The sequence below is a fragment of the Erpetoichthys calabaricus genome, chromosome 6 (genome assembly GCF_900747795.2).
Source record: "Erpetoichthys calabaricus chromosome 6, fErpCal1.3, whole genome shotgun sequence".
Classification (NCBI taxonomy): Eukaryota; Metazoa; Chordata; class Cladistia; order Polypteriformes; family Polypteridae; genus Erpetoichthys; species Erpetoichthys calabaricus.
Window position 1 is genome coordinate 5791153 of NC_041399.2, and position 19098 is coordinate 5810250.

Sequence of the window (19098 nt, forward strand, 5' to 3'; positions counted from 1 at the left end):
TGACATGGCACCCCAAACCATCACTGACTGTGGAAACTTTACACTGGACCTCACGCAATGTGGATTCTGTGCCTCTCCTCTCTTCCTCCAGACTCTGGGACCTTGATTTCCAAAGGAAATGCAAAATTTACTTTCATCAGAGAACATAACTTTGGACCACTCGGCAGCAGTCCAAAGGCGAGATGCTTCTGACGCTGTCTCTTGTTCAAAAGTGACTTGACACAAGGAATGCGACAGCTGAAACCCATGTCTTGCATACGTCTGTGCCTGGTGGTTCTTGAAGCACTGACTCCAGCTGCAGTCCACTCTTTGTGAATCTCCCCCACATTTTTGTTTCACAATACTCTCCAGGGTGCGGTTATCCCTATTGCTTGTCCACTTTTTTCTACCACATCTTGTCCTTCCCTTCGCCTCTCTATTAATGTGCTTGGACACAGAGCTCTGGGAACAGCCAGCCTCTTTAGCAATGACCTTTTGTGTCTTGCCCTCCTTGTGCAAGGTGTCAATGGTCGTCTTTTGGACAACTGTCAAGTCAGCAGTCTTCCCCATGATTGTGTAGCCTACAGAACTCGACTGAGAGACCATTTAAAGGCTTTTGAGTTAATTAGCTGATTAGAGTGTGGCACCAGGTGTCTTCAATATTGAACCTTTTCACAATATTCGGATTTTCTGAGATACTGAATTTGGGACTTTCATTAGTTGTCAGTTATAATCATCAACATTAAAAGAAATAAACATTTGAAATACATCAGTCTGTGTGTAATGAATGAATCTAATATACAAGTTTCACTTTTTGAATGGAATTACTGAAATAAATCAACTTTGTCATGATATTCTAATTTTTATGACTAGCACCTGTATACTCTGGCCCTTGTGACCTCCAATTAGATAGATAGATAGATAGATAGATAGATAGATAGATAGATAGATAGATAGATAGATAGATAGATACTTTATTAATCCCAATGGGAAATTCACATTCTTCAGCAGCAGCATACTGATACAATAAATAATATTAAATTAAAGAATGATAATAATACAGGTGAAAAAAAAAAAAAAAAAAAAAACAGACAATAACTTTGTATAATGTTAAATGTTAACGTTTACCCCCCCTGGTGGAATTAAAGAGTCGCATAGTTTGGGGGAGGAACGATCTCCTCAGTCTGTCAGTGGAGCAGGACAGTGACAGCAGTCTGTCGCTGAAGCTGCTCTTCTGTCTGGAGATGACATTATTTAGTGGATGCAGTGGATTCTCCATAATTGATAGGAGCCTACTGAGCGCCCTTCGCTCTGCCACAGATGTCAAACTGTCCAGCTCCATGCCAACAATAGAGCCTGCCTTCCTCACCAGTTTGTCCAGGCGTGAGGCGTCTTTCCTCTTAATGCTGCCTCCCCAGCACACCACTGCGTAGAAGAGGGCGCTCGCCACAACTGTTTGATAGAACATCTGCAGCATCTTATTGCAGATGTTGAAGGAAGCCAGCCTTCTAAGGAAGTATAACCGGCTTTGTGCTTTCTTGCACAGCGCATCAGTATTGGCAGTCCAGTCTAATTTATCATCCAGCTGCACTCCCAGATATTTATAGGTCTGCACCATCTGCACACAGTCACCTTTGATGATCACTGGGTCTATGAGGGGTCTGGGCCTCCTAAAATCCACCACCAGCTCCTTGGTTTTGCTGGTGTTCAGGTGTAGGTGGTTTGAGTCGGACCATTTAACAAAGTCATTGATTAGGTCCCTATACTCCTCCTCCAGCCCATTCCTGATACAGCCCACGATAGCAGTGTCATCAGCGAACTTTTGCACATGGCAGGACTCCGAGTTGTATTGGAAGTCCGATGTATATAGGCTGAACAGGACCGGAGAAAGTACAGTCCCTTGTGGCGCTCCTGTGTTGCTGACCACAATGTCAGACGTGCAGTTCCCAAGATGCACATACTGAGGTCTGTCTTTAAGATAGTCCACGATCCATGCCACTAGGTATGAATCTAATCCCATCTCTGTCAGCTTGTCCCTAAGGAGCAGAGGTTGGATTGTGTTGAAGGCGCTAGAGAAGTCTAGAAACATAATTCTTACAGCACCACTGCCTCTGTCCAAATGGGAGAGGGATCGGTGTAGCATATAGATGATGGCATCTTCCGCTCCCACCTTCTCCTGATATGCAAACTGCAGAGGGTCAAGGGCGTGTTGAACCTGTGGCCTCAGGTGGTGAAGCAGCAGCCTCTCCATGGTCTTCATCACATGTGATGTCAGAGCAACAGGCCGAAAGTCATTCAGCTCACTAGGACGTGATACCTTTGGGACTGGGGTGATACAAGATGTTTTCCAAAGCCTCGGGACTCTCCCCTGTTCCAGGCTCAGGTTGAAGATGCGCTGTAGAGGACCCCCCCAGCTCCGATGCACAGACCTTCAGCAGTCGTGGCGATACTCCATCTGGACCCGCTGCTTTGCTGGCACGAAGTCGCCTCAGCTCTCTGCTCACTTGCGCTGTTGTTATTATGGGTGGGGATGTTTTTCCTATGCTGGTATCAGCAGAAGGATGTGTGGAGGGTGCAGTACTCCGAGGTGAGAGTGAGAGTGGGTTAGGGTGGTCAAACCTGTTAAAAAAGTTGTTCATTTGGTTTGCTCTCTTCACGTCTCTCTCAATGGTGGCACCCCGCTTCGAGCTGCAGCCAGTGATGATCTTCATCCCATCCCACACTTCCTTCATGCTGTTATTCTGCAACTTCTGCTCCAGCTTTCTCCTGTACTGTTCCTTCGCCGCCCTGAGTTGGACTCGGAGTTCCTTCTGCACGCGCTTGAGCTCATGCTGATCACCGTCTTTAAAAGCCCTTTTCTTCTGGTTCAAAAGGCCCTTGATGTCACTTGTAATCCATGGCTTGTTGTTAGCATAGCAGCGTACTGTTCTTACTGGAACTACAATGTCCATACAGAAGTTGATGTAGTCAGTAGTGCAGTCAACAACTTCCTCAATGTTCTCACTATGTGATCCCTGCAGGATATCCCAGTCTGTAGTTCCAAAAAGTTCTCTCAGAGTATTCTCAGCCTCCAGGGTCCACTTCCTGAATGATCGTGTGGTTGTAGGTAGGACTCTAACTTTTGGTTTATAGTGAGGCTGAAGCTGAACCAGGTTATGATCTCCTTTCCCAAGCGCAGGCAGCGGGGTGGCACTGTATGCGTCTTTAACGTTTGCATACAGTAAATCAATAGTCTTATTTCCCCGGGTGTTACAGTCCACATACTGGGAAAATGCAGGCAATGTTTTGTCCAGCGTCACATGGTTAAAGTCTCCAGCGATTAGCACAAGCGCCTCAGGGTGCTGCGTTTGTAACTTAGCAACAGCGGAATGGATGATGTCACTCGCTGACTCCACGTCTGCCCGAGGAGGAATATACACGATGACAACAATGACATGTCCAAACTCTCTGGGCAAATAGTAGGGACGTAAACTTACGGCCAACAGTTCGATATCCCTGCAGCAAGTGGAGATTTTGATGTTAACATGTCCAGAGTGACACCACCGTGTATTAACATAGAGAGCGAGTCCTCCTCCTTTGTGCTTACCACAGGCACTTGCATCTCTGTCCGCTCTAACTGTGCTAAACCCGGATAGCTCCACGTTGGCATCTGGAATGGTGTTATTTAGCCACGTTTCGCAGAAACACAACAAACTGCATTCTCTGTAGGTCCTTACATTTTTCACCAGCGCAGCCAGTTCGTCGATTTTATTTGAGATTGAGTTCACATTCCCCAGAATCACAGAAGGCACCGAAGGCTTGAAACGCCACTTTCTCGCAAGCCGCTTCATTTTTAGCTTAGTGCCGGCTCTGCTGCCACGATACCGCCTTCTTACCTCGTCGGGTAAATATGGAACCACACCGGCACTGGCATTTGTTCTCAGCGCCCGAAGTTGAGTACTTGAATAGGCGAGTCTCGGCGTGTAAAAATCCATGCCCACGTTGTAAAAGTAAGTGTGTCCAGGGAACGAATCAACATAAAATAAAGTGGTAGGAGTGATCAATAAATAAAAATAGAAAAATAAAAGTAGAAAAGTACACATACATATACAGTCATACACGGAGCTGCTGAAAAGGCTGCCACTCACGGCAAATTTTGGAAACAAATAAGGTTTAGCAGTTCTAGGGGCAGACCAGAGATGATCGCCCAAGTGCATCCTGGGACTGAAGGCCATGTTCTATTCTGACAGCTTTGGGGAATTCAATTATTTTAGTCTGGAGAAGAGAATTGAAGTGTACGAGGTGTAAGTTAATGTACGCTTGGTGGCGCTATTGCCCCTTGAAACCCAACAAACAGATGCAGGCACTGGTTTAAAAGCCCCTAGAAGTATTTTAATATTCTTCAATAAAGTGCCCAAAAGCACCTCCACCACCATAAACAATAAATCAATAATTAATAAATCACAAATAACCAATCCTCCACTCCCAGCAGCTCTGTCACACTCCCTCCCAACTCCGGCTCTCTTGCTGGGTTTCAACCAGTCCTTTAAATAGCACTTGACCCGGAAGTGCTCCTGTTCTTCTGTCCATGTGATTCCATAGCACTTCTGGGTCAGACGAAGACTTGTGTTTTTCTTCAGCCCTGTTTCTCCATCCTCGTGACTGGGGAGTACTTCCAGGCTACCGGGGAAAATAGAAATCCCCGCGTCTCCCTGAAGCATCCCACCATGGCACCCACGGCACCCAGCAGGGCTGTGAAGCTGAACTCCATCTTCCATGGTGCCCTGCGGGAATCCGGGGCACTTCCATGCTGCAGGGAAGACGCCATCTAGCGTCTTGGATGTGTCGGCCGTCCATCACAGAGGTGTGATCAGAAGGTACGGTGAGTGTTGATGCAGAGCACCATCCAAGAGCAATGCAACACAATTCACTGCCGGTTCTGACAGGTCCATCCTAGAGCCCAGTTTGTGACCAGTTTCAACTCGTTTGATACTGTCAGTCGTTTGTGAGCCACTATTGAGTTCAAGTTTGTCGTTAATAATGGATATCAAGCAACGCATTAACATGAAATTTTGTTTCAAATTGCAAAATAGTGCTCAGGAAACCCATCAGATGTTAAAATCGGTTTATGGTGACACTGCACGACTGTTTAATGGTTTGATCGATTTCGTAATGGATCTGACTCGGTAGAAGATGAGAAAAGATCAGGACGTCTTTCAACATCAATAACCGAGGAAAATGTTGAAACGGTTTCATTCTTCATCATGACAACGCTCCTTGTCACACATCCCTTCTAGTACGACAATGTCTGTCAAATAAAAATATTACGCTCTGTCCGCATCCACCTTATTTCGCCGGATCTGGCACCGTGCGACTTCCATAAATTGAAAATGACCACGAAAGGCAAACGATTTCAATCCATTGATGACATCCAGGCAGCCACGACAGCCCAACTAAAGGAAACTTCCAGAAGTGGCAGGAGCGTTGGGAGAAGTGCATTCAAAGTGGAGGAGGAGAGTGTTTTGAGGGTGACTAGTAGTTGTAAATCTTTTACCACAATAAACATTTTTTTTTAAAAACATTCACCGTACTTTTTGATCACACCTCGTACATGCAGACCATAATTCAGGTCTTCAGAATTCTCAGAGGGATTGAGAAAGAGGATCCTGCAGGACTCTTTCAATTACAGAGTAAATCTCAAGTTCACTTTAACATGACTGCTCTCTGTAATGGGTAGTCACCCCCTGGTTCTGGAACTGAGTGGGATCGAGGACATGTCCATGGGGATGGGGATATCTCCACGAGCAGCATGACAGGTAGGCGTAGACACAGAATTGAGATGGCACTTCAGATCTGGCCCTAATGTGTGACTGCTGGTGAGGCTCAAGTTGTGGACTCTGGCTTTGGGTCGGCTCACGGAGCTGGGCGGTTTGTATGACTGGACAAAGCAGCTTGGAGCACATACCACCACCGAAGACCTCAATGGCATGGTGGAAGTGGCCACTGTGGTCAAGGTAAGACACAGAAAGTCCAAAAGATGTTGGGGTGCCAGCCAGGTCACCCCGTTTAATACTTTATCTTTCATACAGAAAAGAAACAAGCACATGATGATGTGAAACAATAGAGAAAGAAAGTAGTGCTGCTCAATAAAGCTGGTCTGGTGTGGCACGGCTCCACCCTACGGTCAGCTCTGGTCAAATCAAGACCTCATCTTCCTGAAGACAGTCAGATTTTATAGGACTCCAACTGGAAGGGGCAGAGTCAGTTGCTCTCCTGAGGTGTCTTCTCTGTACTATAGACAACAGAAGAGGTGATAGTGTTAATGACAGCGCCCCCTTCCTGTCCTGGAGTGGAAATACATACATCTGATGAGTCTGGAAGGTAATCCTCCGACTGGCACGCCTGGCACTTATCACCAGTCTGACGTAAAGTGCCTAATTTCTAACCTCCACAGGTCATGAGAAGTCAAGCAAAATTACAATATGTAAGCGTTTGAGGCAACTCAGGTCCCTTCTTCAGGCAAGATCTTGCCAATCAAAGGTGTCATTTTGCTTGACTTCTCCTTACATTCATAATGGTTAACACGGAACAACACCCTACTACTACAGACATCCACAGGTCGTTACATCACCTTACATAACTAACAACAAAGAAGAAAACTTCTGACATGGCTAAGGATAAGAGAGCAGTCAGAGTGAGGCACTATAAAGACATATTGCCGTGTGTATGAAGGAGCTGCAGTTGCGTTTCATGACACATTTCTCCTGAATGTTTTGTTGGAGGAAAGTCCTCAGTATTTTTGTGTCATGAAGTGGCTGTGTCGCAATGTTCATAATGATTATCAGTTTTATCCCCATTCCACCACTACCGCGAGCAGGACCAGGGAGCTTTCCATAACTGAGCCTGCCCTTTTAATCAGCTTGTTGATTTGGTGGTCCTCACTTGAGATGATGTAACCAGCTCAGCACTCCACACTGGTCATCACAGAGTCCTAGAAGATGTAAAGTATGTCACTCCCCACATTAAAGGAACACCATCTCCTAAGAAAGAGGAGTCTGCGCTGGCCTTTCTTCTATGGCTCTATTAGTTATGAGTATCTGTTTAGATATTAGGCCACATTAGTTTGTGTTCACTTCCTTGCAACAACAGTGTAATGATCTGAGGGCTGCAGCCATCTTGTTATTAGCATCAGCCTATAATTGCTGGGACATGATCTTATGTCGACAAGCATGAGACATCTTCGCTCATTCTTCAAAATTGGTATTTGCATCTCCTGCACTCCTTTCATATTTTCTCAAATCTTGACAGCATAGAGGAAGCTACTAGGCTCTTCCCCAAAGAGTTTTTGCTTATTTCTTTCAACACAATATAGCTTTCTGATTTGGTTTGGATTCAGTAGATTCCAAAACATCTTCAGAAGCCCTCACTTTCTGCACACTTTATTGTGTTGTGGATTTACTTTTAAAGGAATTCATTTGTCAAAGGGTCTGAAGACTTTCTGAATCCACTGTACAAGTCTTTAATATCATGAACTCTACCTGAAGTCCTCAAAATGGGTTTTAACCGATGCTTTGCTTTTTCTAGGGTGAGATTGGCAGAGAGATGTACATCATCAAGCAAGGAGAAGTTCAAGTGCTCGGTGGCCCAGATGGCACTAAGGTTTTGGTCACCCTAAGAGCTGGAGCAGTCTTTGGAGAAATCAGGTACCGTAAGTCATAGCTTCAAAGTTGGCGGCTTTTGGGTAATGTCGAGTAATGAATCAACGTTGTATTCAATGGGGAAAAGGTCGTGTACTGGTTACTAAATGTCTCTCGATGGGTCACCTCGGGCAGTTTAAGTAACTATTTTTGTCTGAGGGGGAACAGGATGACTGTCACCATCAATTCTTTAAGACAGACCCTCATTTGATATGCGTCATAGAAGACACTAAGAAAGGCAAGATTGGGTTGTGAGAATATACAGTATAGCAAATTCATGTGACATAGCAGGTCCGTAGCTCTGAATGAATGGCCAGTTTTTTAAATAATCCATTTGGCTGTGCCAGTCTGTATGAGTGCGATCGTGCAGCTGTGGAGAGTCGATGAGGTAATCGGGGCGAGTCGCACCTGTATGTGAGGGTGCGATTTTTCTCAATTGCTTAATCGGCTTATATACAGTGCATCCGTAAAGTATTCACAGCGCATCACTTTTTCCACATTTTGTTATGTTACAGCCTTATTCCAAAATGGATTCAATTCATTTTTTTCCTCAGAATTCTACTCACAACACCCCATAATGACAACGTGAAAAAAGTTTACTTGAGGTTTTTGCCAATTTATTAAAAATAAAAAAACTGAGAAAGCACATGTACATAAGTATTCACAGCCTTTGTCATGAAGCTCAGAATTGAGCTCAGGTGCCTCCTATTTCCCCTGATCATCCTTGAGATGTTTCTGCAGCTTCATTAGAGTCCACCTGTGGTAAATTCAGTTGACTGGACATGATTTGGAAAGGCACACACCTGTCTATAGAAGGTCCCACAGTTGACAGTTCATGTCAGAGCACAAACCAAACATGAAGTCAAAGGAATTGTCTGTAGAGCTCCGAGATAGGATTGTCTCGAGGCACATATCTGGGGAAGGTTACAGAAAAATTTCTGCTGCTTTGAAGGTCCCAATGAGCACAGTGGCCTCCATCATCTGTAAGTGGAAGAAGTTCAAAACCACCAGGACTCTTCCTAGAGCTGGCCGGCCATCTAAACTGAGCGATCGGGGGAAAAGGGCCTTAGTCAGGGAGGTGACCGAGAACCCGATGGTCACTCTGTCAGAGCTCCAGAGGTCCTCTGTGGAGAGAGGAGAACCTTCCAGAAGGACAACCATCTCTGCAGCAATCCACCAATCAGGCCTGTATGGTAGAGTGGCCAGACAGAAGCCACTCCTTAGTAAAAGGCACATGGCAGCCACCTGGAGTTTGCCAAAAGGCACCTGAAGGACTCTCAGACCATGAGAAAGAAAATTCTCTGGTTTGATGAGACAAAGATTGAACTCTTTGGTGTGAATGCCAGGCGTCACGTTTGGAGGAAACCAGGCACCGCTCATCACCAGGCCAATACCATCCCTACAGTGAAGCATGGTGGTGGCAGCATCATGCTGTGGGGATGTTTTTCAGCAGCAGGAACTGGGAGACTAGTCAGGATAAAGAGAAAGATGACTGCAGCAATGTACAGAGACATCCTGGATGAAAACCTGCTCCAGAACGCTCTTGACCTCAGACTGGGGCGACGGTTCATCTTTCAGCAGGACAACGACCCTAAGCACACAGCCAAGATATCAAAGGAGTGGCTTCAGGACAACTCTGTGAACGTCCTTGAGTGGCCCAGCCAGAGCCCAGACTTGAATCCGATTGAACATCTCTGGAGAGATCTTATAATGGCTGTGCACCGACGCTTCCCATCCAACCTGATGGAGCTTGAGAGGTGCTGCAAAGAGGAATGGGCCAAACTGGCCAAGGATAGGTGTGCCAAGCTTGTGGCATCATATTCAACAAGACTTGAGGCTGGAATTGCTGCCAAAGGGGCATCGACAAAGTATTGAGCAAAGGCTGTGAATACTTATGGACATGGGATTTCTCAGTTTTTTTATTTTTAATAAATTTGCAGAAACCTCAAGTAAACTTTTTTCACATTGTCATTATGGGGTGTTGTGTGCTGAATTCTGAGGAAAAAAATGAATTTAATCCATTTTGGAATAAGGCTGTAACAGAACAAAATGTGGACAAAGTGATGAGGCGCTGTGAATACTTTCTGGATGCAGTGTAAATATGGGCCGGCACGGGAGATCGGTAGGAAAAGACAAAAAAGAAATAGAATGAAAGAGGCAGAGAGTGAGAGCAGCACTGGAGAAATGAGAGTGGACGAGGCAGTTGGTTGAATGAGAGATGTCAGCGCGGTCATTGGTCCCGTGTTAGAGCGAGTGATCGGTGCACCCACTGAATGTGAGGAGTGGATTCGGTCGAGATGGTGTTCTTCCTAGGGATCCAAGGGATGACGGCGTGTGCAAGAAGGAAAGACGGGAGGACAGCCGACCCCGAGCAGTCTGGCAGTCGCCAGCAGAGGCAGCCAAGATGGAGGTCGGTAGCGAGAAGACCGCAGAGGCTGAAGTCTCACCAGCTGAGCGAGCCTTGGGAGAGCTGGAGAGACAGGGAAGGAGCCGTGCTTGGCTGATTTTTTCTTTACCTTTCTATGGATTATTTATAGGAACATTTTGGAGAACTGCACTATGGACGCTGTTTTGGTTTTGTTTGTTTTAATAAAAGCCGTGTTGCACTTTTCCACCATCCCCTTGCTCTCTGTGTGATTTGTTCCCATTTGACAAGCTCATTCAGTTAGATTATCGATGGTGTTGGGTTCAAGAGGCTCCCAAAATGAGAAGTGGGAGCATGGAGCAGGACCCGCACGGTCGCACCGTGCCAGAGAGATGCACATCATTAAGCAAGGAGAAGTTCAAGTGCTAAGAGCTGGAGGAGTGTTTGGAGAAATCAGGTAGCATAAGTCATAATTTCGAAGTTGGCGGCTTTTGGGTCACAAATCACCGCTGTATTCAATGGGAAAAGGTCGCATACTGGTTACTAAGTGTCTCTCGATGGGTCACCTCGGACAGTTTAAGTAATTGACTTTGCTCTCTTTCTCCAAGGGGAAACATCCTTCCTCCAGGATGACTGTCACTGTCAGTTCTCCAAGAAGGACCCCCATTTGATAGTCGCCATAGAAGACACTAAGAAAGGCAAGCTTGGGTTGAGAGAAAAAAAAAAGTTTAGGAAACACCGTCATAAGTTAACCAAAAAGAATTATTTGATTGTAGCCACTTCTGCACGAGGTGTCCCACCGGCGGGACACTGCCATGTTTCAAAGTTGTTTGTGGACTTTGCGGTAAACCCACACGTCAGCCAAAAACCGTAATGGTATTTCTACACACCCAAGGGTGTCTTCTTTCAAATAAATCCTAAGTTTCGATGTTGCCTGTTCTCTTTTATTACTAAACCAGTAACGGCGGACTGCATGACAACGTGCAGTAAATACACTTGACTTGATTGAGCATTGACCTGAGGAGAAGGAAAGAGTGAAGAAAGAGACTTATGGTATCGTGCTGTGCTTGTGCCGGGATTGTGTTATACTTGTGGGGAACGGGGAAAAAGAAATAATAAACCAAGTGTGCATTGAACCTGTGTCCCACGCATGTCTGTGTCGGGTTCAGCTGGCACTGCCAAGCCTGGTGGACCACTAAATATACTGTATTGTCATAAGCGGCTGGAAGAACCGGGAGGTGGCGTATTTGTCCTCCGGGCCACAAGGGGGAAACCACCCTGGATCTGGAGAGGACCACGGGAGAGGAGCAAGGAGGCTCAAGCCCATTGGGGCCCGTGGCCACTGCCAGGGGGCGCCCCGAGTCTCAGAGAGCCCGGGAAATATTTACTTCTGCCACACCCGGGAACATGGAGGATGATCCTTCCAGGGATGCCCAGAGTGCTTCCGGGCGCTCTCCTGACACTTCCGCCACATCAGGAGCTGGAGCTCATCTGGGTCACTATAAAGAGGGCCGCCTCCCTATAATCAGGGAGCTGGAGTCGGGAGTGGGAGCAGGACGAGACACGGCCCACGGACACTGAGAGAAAAGCCCGGAGTAGGGGTGATTGGTGCTGGGGGCACAGTGTGCTGTGCGGGACTGTGTTTGGACATTAATAAACGTGTCTGGGTGCTTAAAGACGAGGTCTGCCTGGTTGCTTTCCGCAATATATGTGTATATATATATATATATATATATATATATATATATATATATATATATATATATGAAATAGTTTACTGTCAAATAAATGAAAAGAGTACACGACACGTGTTTCGCCCTCATTCTGGGCTCATCAGGTGTACACACTCCACTGCACTCCCTCTCGGGAATCGAACCTCGGACGTCAGCGCCAACAAGCGTTACCTGGTAGGTAACCACCCATACAATCAGATTGTGACACAGACTACGAATGCCGTGAATATATATATATATATACATTCATTGCATTCATAGTCTGAGTCCTGACCTGATTGTGTGGGTGGTTACCTACCAGGTAACACATGTGGTTGGTCTGCCATTCGTCAAACATCCACCACAGGGCCCTCTTCAGTTGCGAGAAGCAGATCATGGAATGTTGCATAGGTTTACCGTCAAATAATGCAGAGAGTTCGCATACAATCAGGTCGGGACTCAGACTATGAATACAATGAATGTAATCTACAGGCTGTCAAATAAACGAACCACACACCGTGGCGCAACATAAAGGGGCTTTGTCTCTGATGCTGACCTCCGAGGTTTGATCCCCGAGAGGGGAGCAGTAGAGTGTGTACGCCTGACGAGCCCAAATGAGGGCGAAACACGTGTCGCGTATGTGACAGTAAACTATGCAACATATATACAACATATATACAGTGGAACCTCGGTCACGACCGTAATTCATTCCAAAACTCTGGTTGTAAACCGATTTGGTCGTGAACCGAAGCAATTTCCCCCATAGGATTGTATTGTCACAAAGGCGCTATATTGCGCCCGACCCGGCACAGACTTGACACAGGAGGCACTATCAAATACAACTATTTTATTATTCTTCAGCTGGAGGGCACGTCTTCCCCGTAAACCCCCCAGCTACAACACAGTTCCAAGCACTGTTCACCACCAGTACAGCCCAAGCACAAAGCCTTCTTCTCCTTGGCACCACCACTCCTCTCTAGCAACCTTGTCCTCCTCCACCCGACTCTGGCTCTCGAGTGGTGGTCGCTGGCTCCTTTTATAGGTCACCTGGAAGTGCTCCAGGTGCTTGATTACCGAGTTCCGGTGGCACTTCCAGGTGTGACGAATCTGTTGCCCATACGGGCTCAGGAGCCCCAAACACAGCACCCCCTGGCGGTACCTGCGGGACCCAACAGGGCTGCCCCCAACTCCAATTCCCAGGGAGCCCTGTGGGAAACCGAGGCACTACTCCAGCCCAGGGGGGCGGCCATCTAGTGTCCAGGGGGGAGGTATTGCACTGTCCCCGAATATAGTGTGCAGGGGCGTCCTGGCTGGGCATGGATGCCAGCTGCCTGCCACAGTATGTAAATACAATTAATCCGTTCCAGACCATACGAGCTGTATGTAAATATATTTTTTTTAAGATTTTTAAGCATAAATATAGTTAATTATACCATAGAAAGCACATCGTAATAGTAAACTAAATGTACAAACATTGAATAACACTGAGAAAACCTTAAACAGAGAAAACTAACATTGCAAGAGTTCGCGCTATAGCCTTACAAACCGATCGCTGTAAACACTTTTTTAAATGAGTTTTAAGCACAGGGAAGAAAAAGTAACATTGCAACAATTCACACTATAAACCGAAAAATGGACATTTGAAAAATCTGTAATACAAAAACTAACCATAAACCACCAAGAAAACTAACCTTGCATGAGTCGAGTTCTAGCGTGAAGTGAGGAGGAACTGGGTGGAGAACAATCCGGTCTCGTCGCAGCTGAAGACTTGTTGCGGGGTGAAATTTTTCAGGAATTCTTTCGCAGCTTCAGCCTCTCCATGCCTTACCACACTATGAATGCCACTTCTCTTGTGAAACTTTTCAAACCATCCTCTACTGGCTTTAACCCTTTGCGGTCGTTAGGCCAGAAAACTGGCCTTAGTAAAAAGTGTGCTATAGGTCGTCAGGCCACTGCTGGTGGCCCTGCAAGTTTCTGACCGATTTGCACAGTCGCCTGGTCGAGAAAAGTGGCCTGTGTTATTCTTACGTGCTTGAAAAAAATAACTGCTGTAATTATTGCCGTTTTTTCAATAATTAATTACGACTAATGTAGCGTGACGTTGAAAATTAAATACGACTGCAAAGGGTTAAATTCCTCACTTTCGCCACTCGTAGAAGGATAGTTTTGCAGCAAATCGCCATGAATCTTCCTGGCTTTCTCGCGTGACATCGCCTCGCTTACGCTATCCCCTGCAAGTTGCTTCTTGTTCAGCCACACTAGCAACAGTTTTTCCACCTCTGCCAGCACTTGAGGCCTCTGCCTGGTTAACACTGTAACTCGTTTTGCAACATCAGCTGCTTTAATGGCCTCTTTCTGCTTTAGAATATTCTAAATCGTAGATTTTGACTTCTTGTACTCTGTGGCAAGATCAGTAACACGAACGCCACGCTCATACTTTTCAATAATTTCTTTCTTTACTTCGATTTCAATTTTCTGCAAAACTTTTTTCTCACCTCTCTTCACTTGCTTAGAAGCCATGGTTAACTGCAAAAGCACACGAAATACTGTAGAGCACAAAAGAGTTCACAGGTAAAGCACGCACGTCTGACTGAGAACAATGAACAGGGAGAGGCTGAACACTTGCTTAAATACAGTAATCGGCGTGTACGAACCAGAAGGGAGATGAAATAGAGCACAAAGAGTTCACAGCGAAAGCACGTACTCACGTACAAGCACGCACGTCTGACCGAGAACAATGCAACACATGCGGAAATCATCGGCGCACACCAACGGAAAGGGAAACTGGCTTGTTCGTATACCGAGTGTGTGGTCGTGAACCGAGGCAAAAGTGTGGCGAACTTTTTGGTTGTAAACCGATTTGTACGTGTACCGAGACGTTCGTGAACCGAGGTTCCACTGTATATACAGTATATATACCAGTAACAGTGAATCCACTTGACTTGATCATTCCTAGTTTTCCTCCTCTTTCTTTTTCTGTACGTTTATCATTCATTTGCTCAGAGGTTGATGCGCTTGCTTCTTCCTGAGCAGCTCATCTTTTCTCCACCCTAGCGGCCCGCTTCTTCTCATCTTTTCACGTTAAAACTGATTAAATCCGTTTTTGTGTTGTGATTACTTAGTACATTTTCATTAATTTTTCACTTAAGCTGGCACTTAAGTCTTCAATCTGCCTCAAGAATGATTTAAGATATGAAGACATACGGGAAGTAACGGCAAAGGTGGTAGGGATGAGGACGGCGCCCATACATTGCTGTGCTCTGCTGAGAGATGATTCTACAATAAATAAAAATAGGAATAACCTTGTAGGTCAGTCATCACCCCGAAAGTGGATAGTGGACGTCACGTAGTATATTTGGGGCGGAGTGGTGGCTCTGAGGCTAAGGATCTGCGCTGGTATCCAGAAGGTTGCCGGTTCAAATCCCCGTCACTGCCAAAAGAGATCCTACTCTGCTGGGCCCTTGAGCAAGACCCTTAACCTGTAATTGCTCCAGGGGCGCTGTACAATGGCTGACCCTGTGCTCTGACCCCAAGGGGTATGCGAAAACTAACAAATTATCTAATACGAGAAATCGTATAAGACGAAATAAAGAACAAAAAAAATATATATATATATTTCGGGTCAATAGGTCAAACGGTTTGTGAGCTACAGGTGATTTAAAATCCTGGACAGACAAATGGACAGCCACGGTGGTGTATTCTGTAAGAAGATAGGCGATTTGCACACGTATATCCCGAGGGGAGCAGCGTGTCACTGCTGAGTGAATTTGCTTTTATCAAAGATCCCACCTCCGCCGAGCCACATACAGTGAAAGGCTCATTAGCATTGGTAGCTGAGGCTCAGAACATTCCAGTGATGTACAGATGGTCTATGATTGGTCATTTTATGCTGCATGTCACAGCTGTGCGTAAGAGGTGGGAAATAAAGTCTTCAAAATCTTTATGCACAAACGTCTGTGAGACTGCATGCCGATCGTTTTGTTGATGCGCCATAAGACTTGAAGTTTGTATTCAGGAAAACATTCAGTATGTATGCTTGAGGAAGTCGTAGAAAAGTTACAAAATGCTAGCGATACGGAATATGAAGACCTCGATTCACCGTTTCGACTCTTGCACTTGCTGAAGAACTTGATGCGACTCTTGATATGCAAGTACTGTATAGCGTAACTTTGAAGTGTGGCAGCGTGTAGTTTTAAGTTTAATTAGCACACCTGGACTCCATCTCCATATCCATCCATCCATTATCCAACCCGCTATATCCTAACTACAGGGTCACGGGGGTCTGCTGGAGCCAATCCCGGCCAACACAGGGCACAAGGCAGGAACCAACCCCGGGCAGGGTGCCAGCCCACCACAGGGCACACACACCCACACACCAAGCACACACTTGGGACAATTTAGAATCACCAATCCACCTAACCTGCATGTCTTTGGACTGTTAGAGGAAACCCACGCAGACACAGGGAGAACATGCAAACTCCACGCAGGGAGGACCTGGGAAGCGAACCCAGACGGGTCTCCTTACTGCGAGGCAGTCCATCTCCATATGCTCCTTTGATTTCAGTTTCGAGCACCGGCAAACTTTCTTAGTGTAGTGGCGAGTAATCTTGTGCTCTATCTCTGCTTCTTGAATTTTCACATGGGGTACCCGAATGCCACTGCATGAATGCTTCTCAAGTCAATTGGTCAAAGCACTTGAGAGTTAAAAACCAAAAGTCATTTCAGCTACTGACTTGTTCACAGTATAATCCCTCAGCTATGCAATATTTTATTTTTAAGCCCGCTTCATAAACCTCCCTCAGCTGAGGGTGTCCAGTTGGGGAGGATTAGCATCGTTGCTTTATGCAGGTGATGTTGTCCACTTTGCCTCATCTGACTGTGCCCATCAGCATGCACTCAAGTGTGAAGCCGAAGAGTTTGAGGATCAGCACCACTGAGTGTGAGGTCCTGGTTCTCGGTCAGACTGGAGTGGATTGCTCAATCCAGTAGAACAGGCAACGACTGTTCTTACTGGAGAAGTTCACGTATCTCTGGATCTTGTTCACAAGTGATGGAAGAAAGGAACGTGAAATCAACAAGCGGATTGAGGCAGCTGCTGTTCTGTGGGCACCATACTGATCTGTGGTGTTGAAGCAGGAGCTGAGGGGTCTAACAGCAAAACTCTCGGCTCACTGGTCAATCTACACTCCTGTCCTCACTGGTGGTCATGAGCTGAAAGACCAGTACAAGTGACAGAAATGTGGTTTCTTCCGAGGGTGGCTAGGCTGACACTCTATGAGAGGGTGAGAAGCTCAGCAGTTTGGGAGACCCTTGTAGTTGAGTCACTGCTGCTCCTCCAGGTTGAGAAGAGCCATTTGAGGTGGTGTGGGCATGTCATAAGGATGCCCCCCGGATGGCTATTCCTAGAGTTGCTCTGGGCTGGAAGGAGACCCTGTGGCATATCCAGGACATGCTTATGTCTCTCAACTGGCTTGGGAATGCTTGGTAATTCCTCAGGAAGAACTGGAAGATGTATCTGGGGACAAGGAGGTCTGAGCTGAGCTGCTTGGCTATTGTCACTGTGACCCTGACCAGGAAAAGCTGTTTCAGAGGAGGACATGACATGACAACTTTCAATTTAAAATGGCTTTGGGCTCTGCCTTTGGGTTTTGGACATTTGTATTTCTTGATTTGTTCTCTGCCAGTTTAACTATCATTTTATGAGGTCTCCCAGGTTCACCAGTTGCCCCCAACCAAAAGACCTGTATTAGATTATTGCAGCCCTTTCTGACGCCTACCTCCTTTAGTTGTGTTTTATGAAATGCTAAAGCAGGGCTTCTTAAACTATTGGGTTGTGGTTTGTCGTTGGGTCTCGAGTTACTGTGCTATTTAATAGTAATGGGTCATGGATGGGTTGTGAATTGGGTCATGGTGGGTCGTTGTGGGTTGATAAACCAATCGAAATTGCTCTGATGATAATCCTCGATGACTCCTCCCAATGATCATTCACAATTCTCCAATGGGGACCCCTTCCCCGATTTAATGTTCATCTACAATCCTCCAAAAGGTGGAAACACCTCCTGCGAGACTAAAATGGGCAAGACTGGGTTGTGACAAAAGAAAGTTTAAGAAACCCTGGGCTAGAAGGATGGTGACCTTACCACAGGTGACGGGGGTCAGTCTGACTGTGATAGCCATCATGAATGTGTAGCAGGGTTTAGAAAAGCATCATAGGATAATCCAAAACTTCTCTAAACTCCATCTTTTCTCTTTAGTCTGTTGGCCGCAGGTGGAGGAAACAGAAGGACGGCCAATGTTGTCGCTCATGGATTTGCCAACTTGTTCATTCTGGACAAAAAAGATCTCAACGAAATCCTGGTGCACTACCCCGACTCACAGAAGGTGTTGACACGGAAAGGAAGGTAAAGTTAATATTGGTGCTTGAAGTGGGCCAGCACTCTCCGGTACTCAGTTACTGGAACTTCCACGTTCTTCTGTTAGGAGTGCCGGCAGGTAATGATTGCATAGCGGTACATACCAGCAATTCCCATAATGCTCAACCCACTACCAAACCATATGTAGGGAAAGAAATGTGTCCTTCCAACGAGCTTTCACACTTCCAAGGGGGACTTCCCTCCTCTCTGAAATAATTTCTTTACATTAGTGCAAAGGTGGAAGGGACTCTGAAGAGTTAATGATATCTGCATTGTGAGTAGAACATTATATATGGAGGAAGAGGAGGAGGGGGATGAAGAAGCCAACACAACAGGGCGTACCTCCAGTTCTTTGTTTCCCATTCCAGCCACTACTTGATATCCCCTCTTCTAATGTACACTCAAATGAAAAAGTTTAGGAAGCCCTCTTAATTCTTTGGATTTTTGTTTCTCATTGGCTGAGCTTTCAAAGTAGCAACGTCCTTTTAATATCTGACATGCCTTATGGAGACAGTAGGATTACAGCAGTGACATTCAGTTTATTGGATTAACAGAAAATATGCAATATGCATCATAACAAAATTAGACAGGTGCATAAATGTGGGCACCCCAACAGAGATATGACATCAATACTTAGTTGAGCCTCCTTTTGGCCTCTAGACGCTGTCCTCCTATAGCCTCTGATGAGTGTTTGATTCTGGATGGAGGTCTTGTTCACCATTCTTCATACAAAATCTCTCCAGTTCAGTTCAATTTGATGGACAGCCTGCTTCAAACCATCCCATAGATTTTCGATGATATTCAAGTCAGGGGACTGTGACGGCCATTCCAGAACATTGTACTTCTCTCTCTGCATGAATGCCTTTGTAGATTTCCAACTGTGTTTTGGGTCTTTGTCTTGTTGGAATATCCAACGTCTGCGTAACTTCAACTTTGTGACTGATGCTTGAACA

General features: G+C 45.9%; 1 protein-coding gene across 1 annotated transcript in view; it reads left to right on the forward strand.

Moving 5' to 3' along the window:
• Positions 1 to 19098, forward strand: part of LOC114653854 (cyclic nucleotide-gated cation channel beta-3-like) — a 170871-nt gene that overhangs the window by 136823 nt on the left and 14950 nt on the right. The window contains exons 15-16 of the mRNA XM_051929250.1: positions 7543 to 7661; positions 17987 to 18133. Of these exons, the coding sequence (XP_051785210.1) occupies positions 7543 to 7661; positions 17987 to 18133 (266 nt within the window). The remainder of the gene's footprint in view (positions 1 to 7542; positions 7662 to 17986; positions 18134 to 19098) is intronic.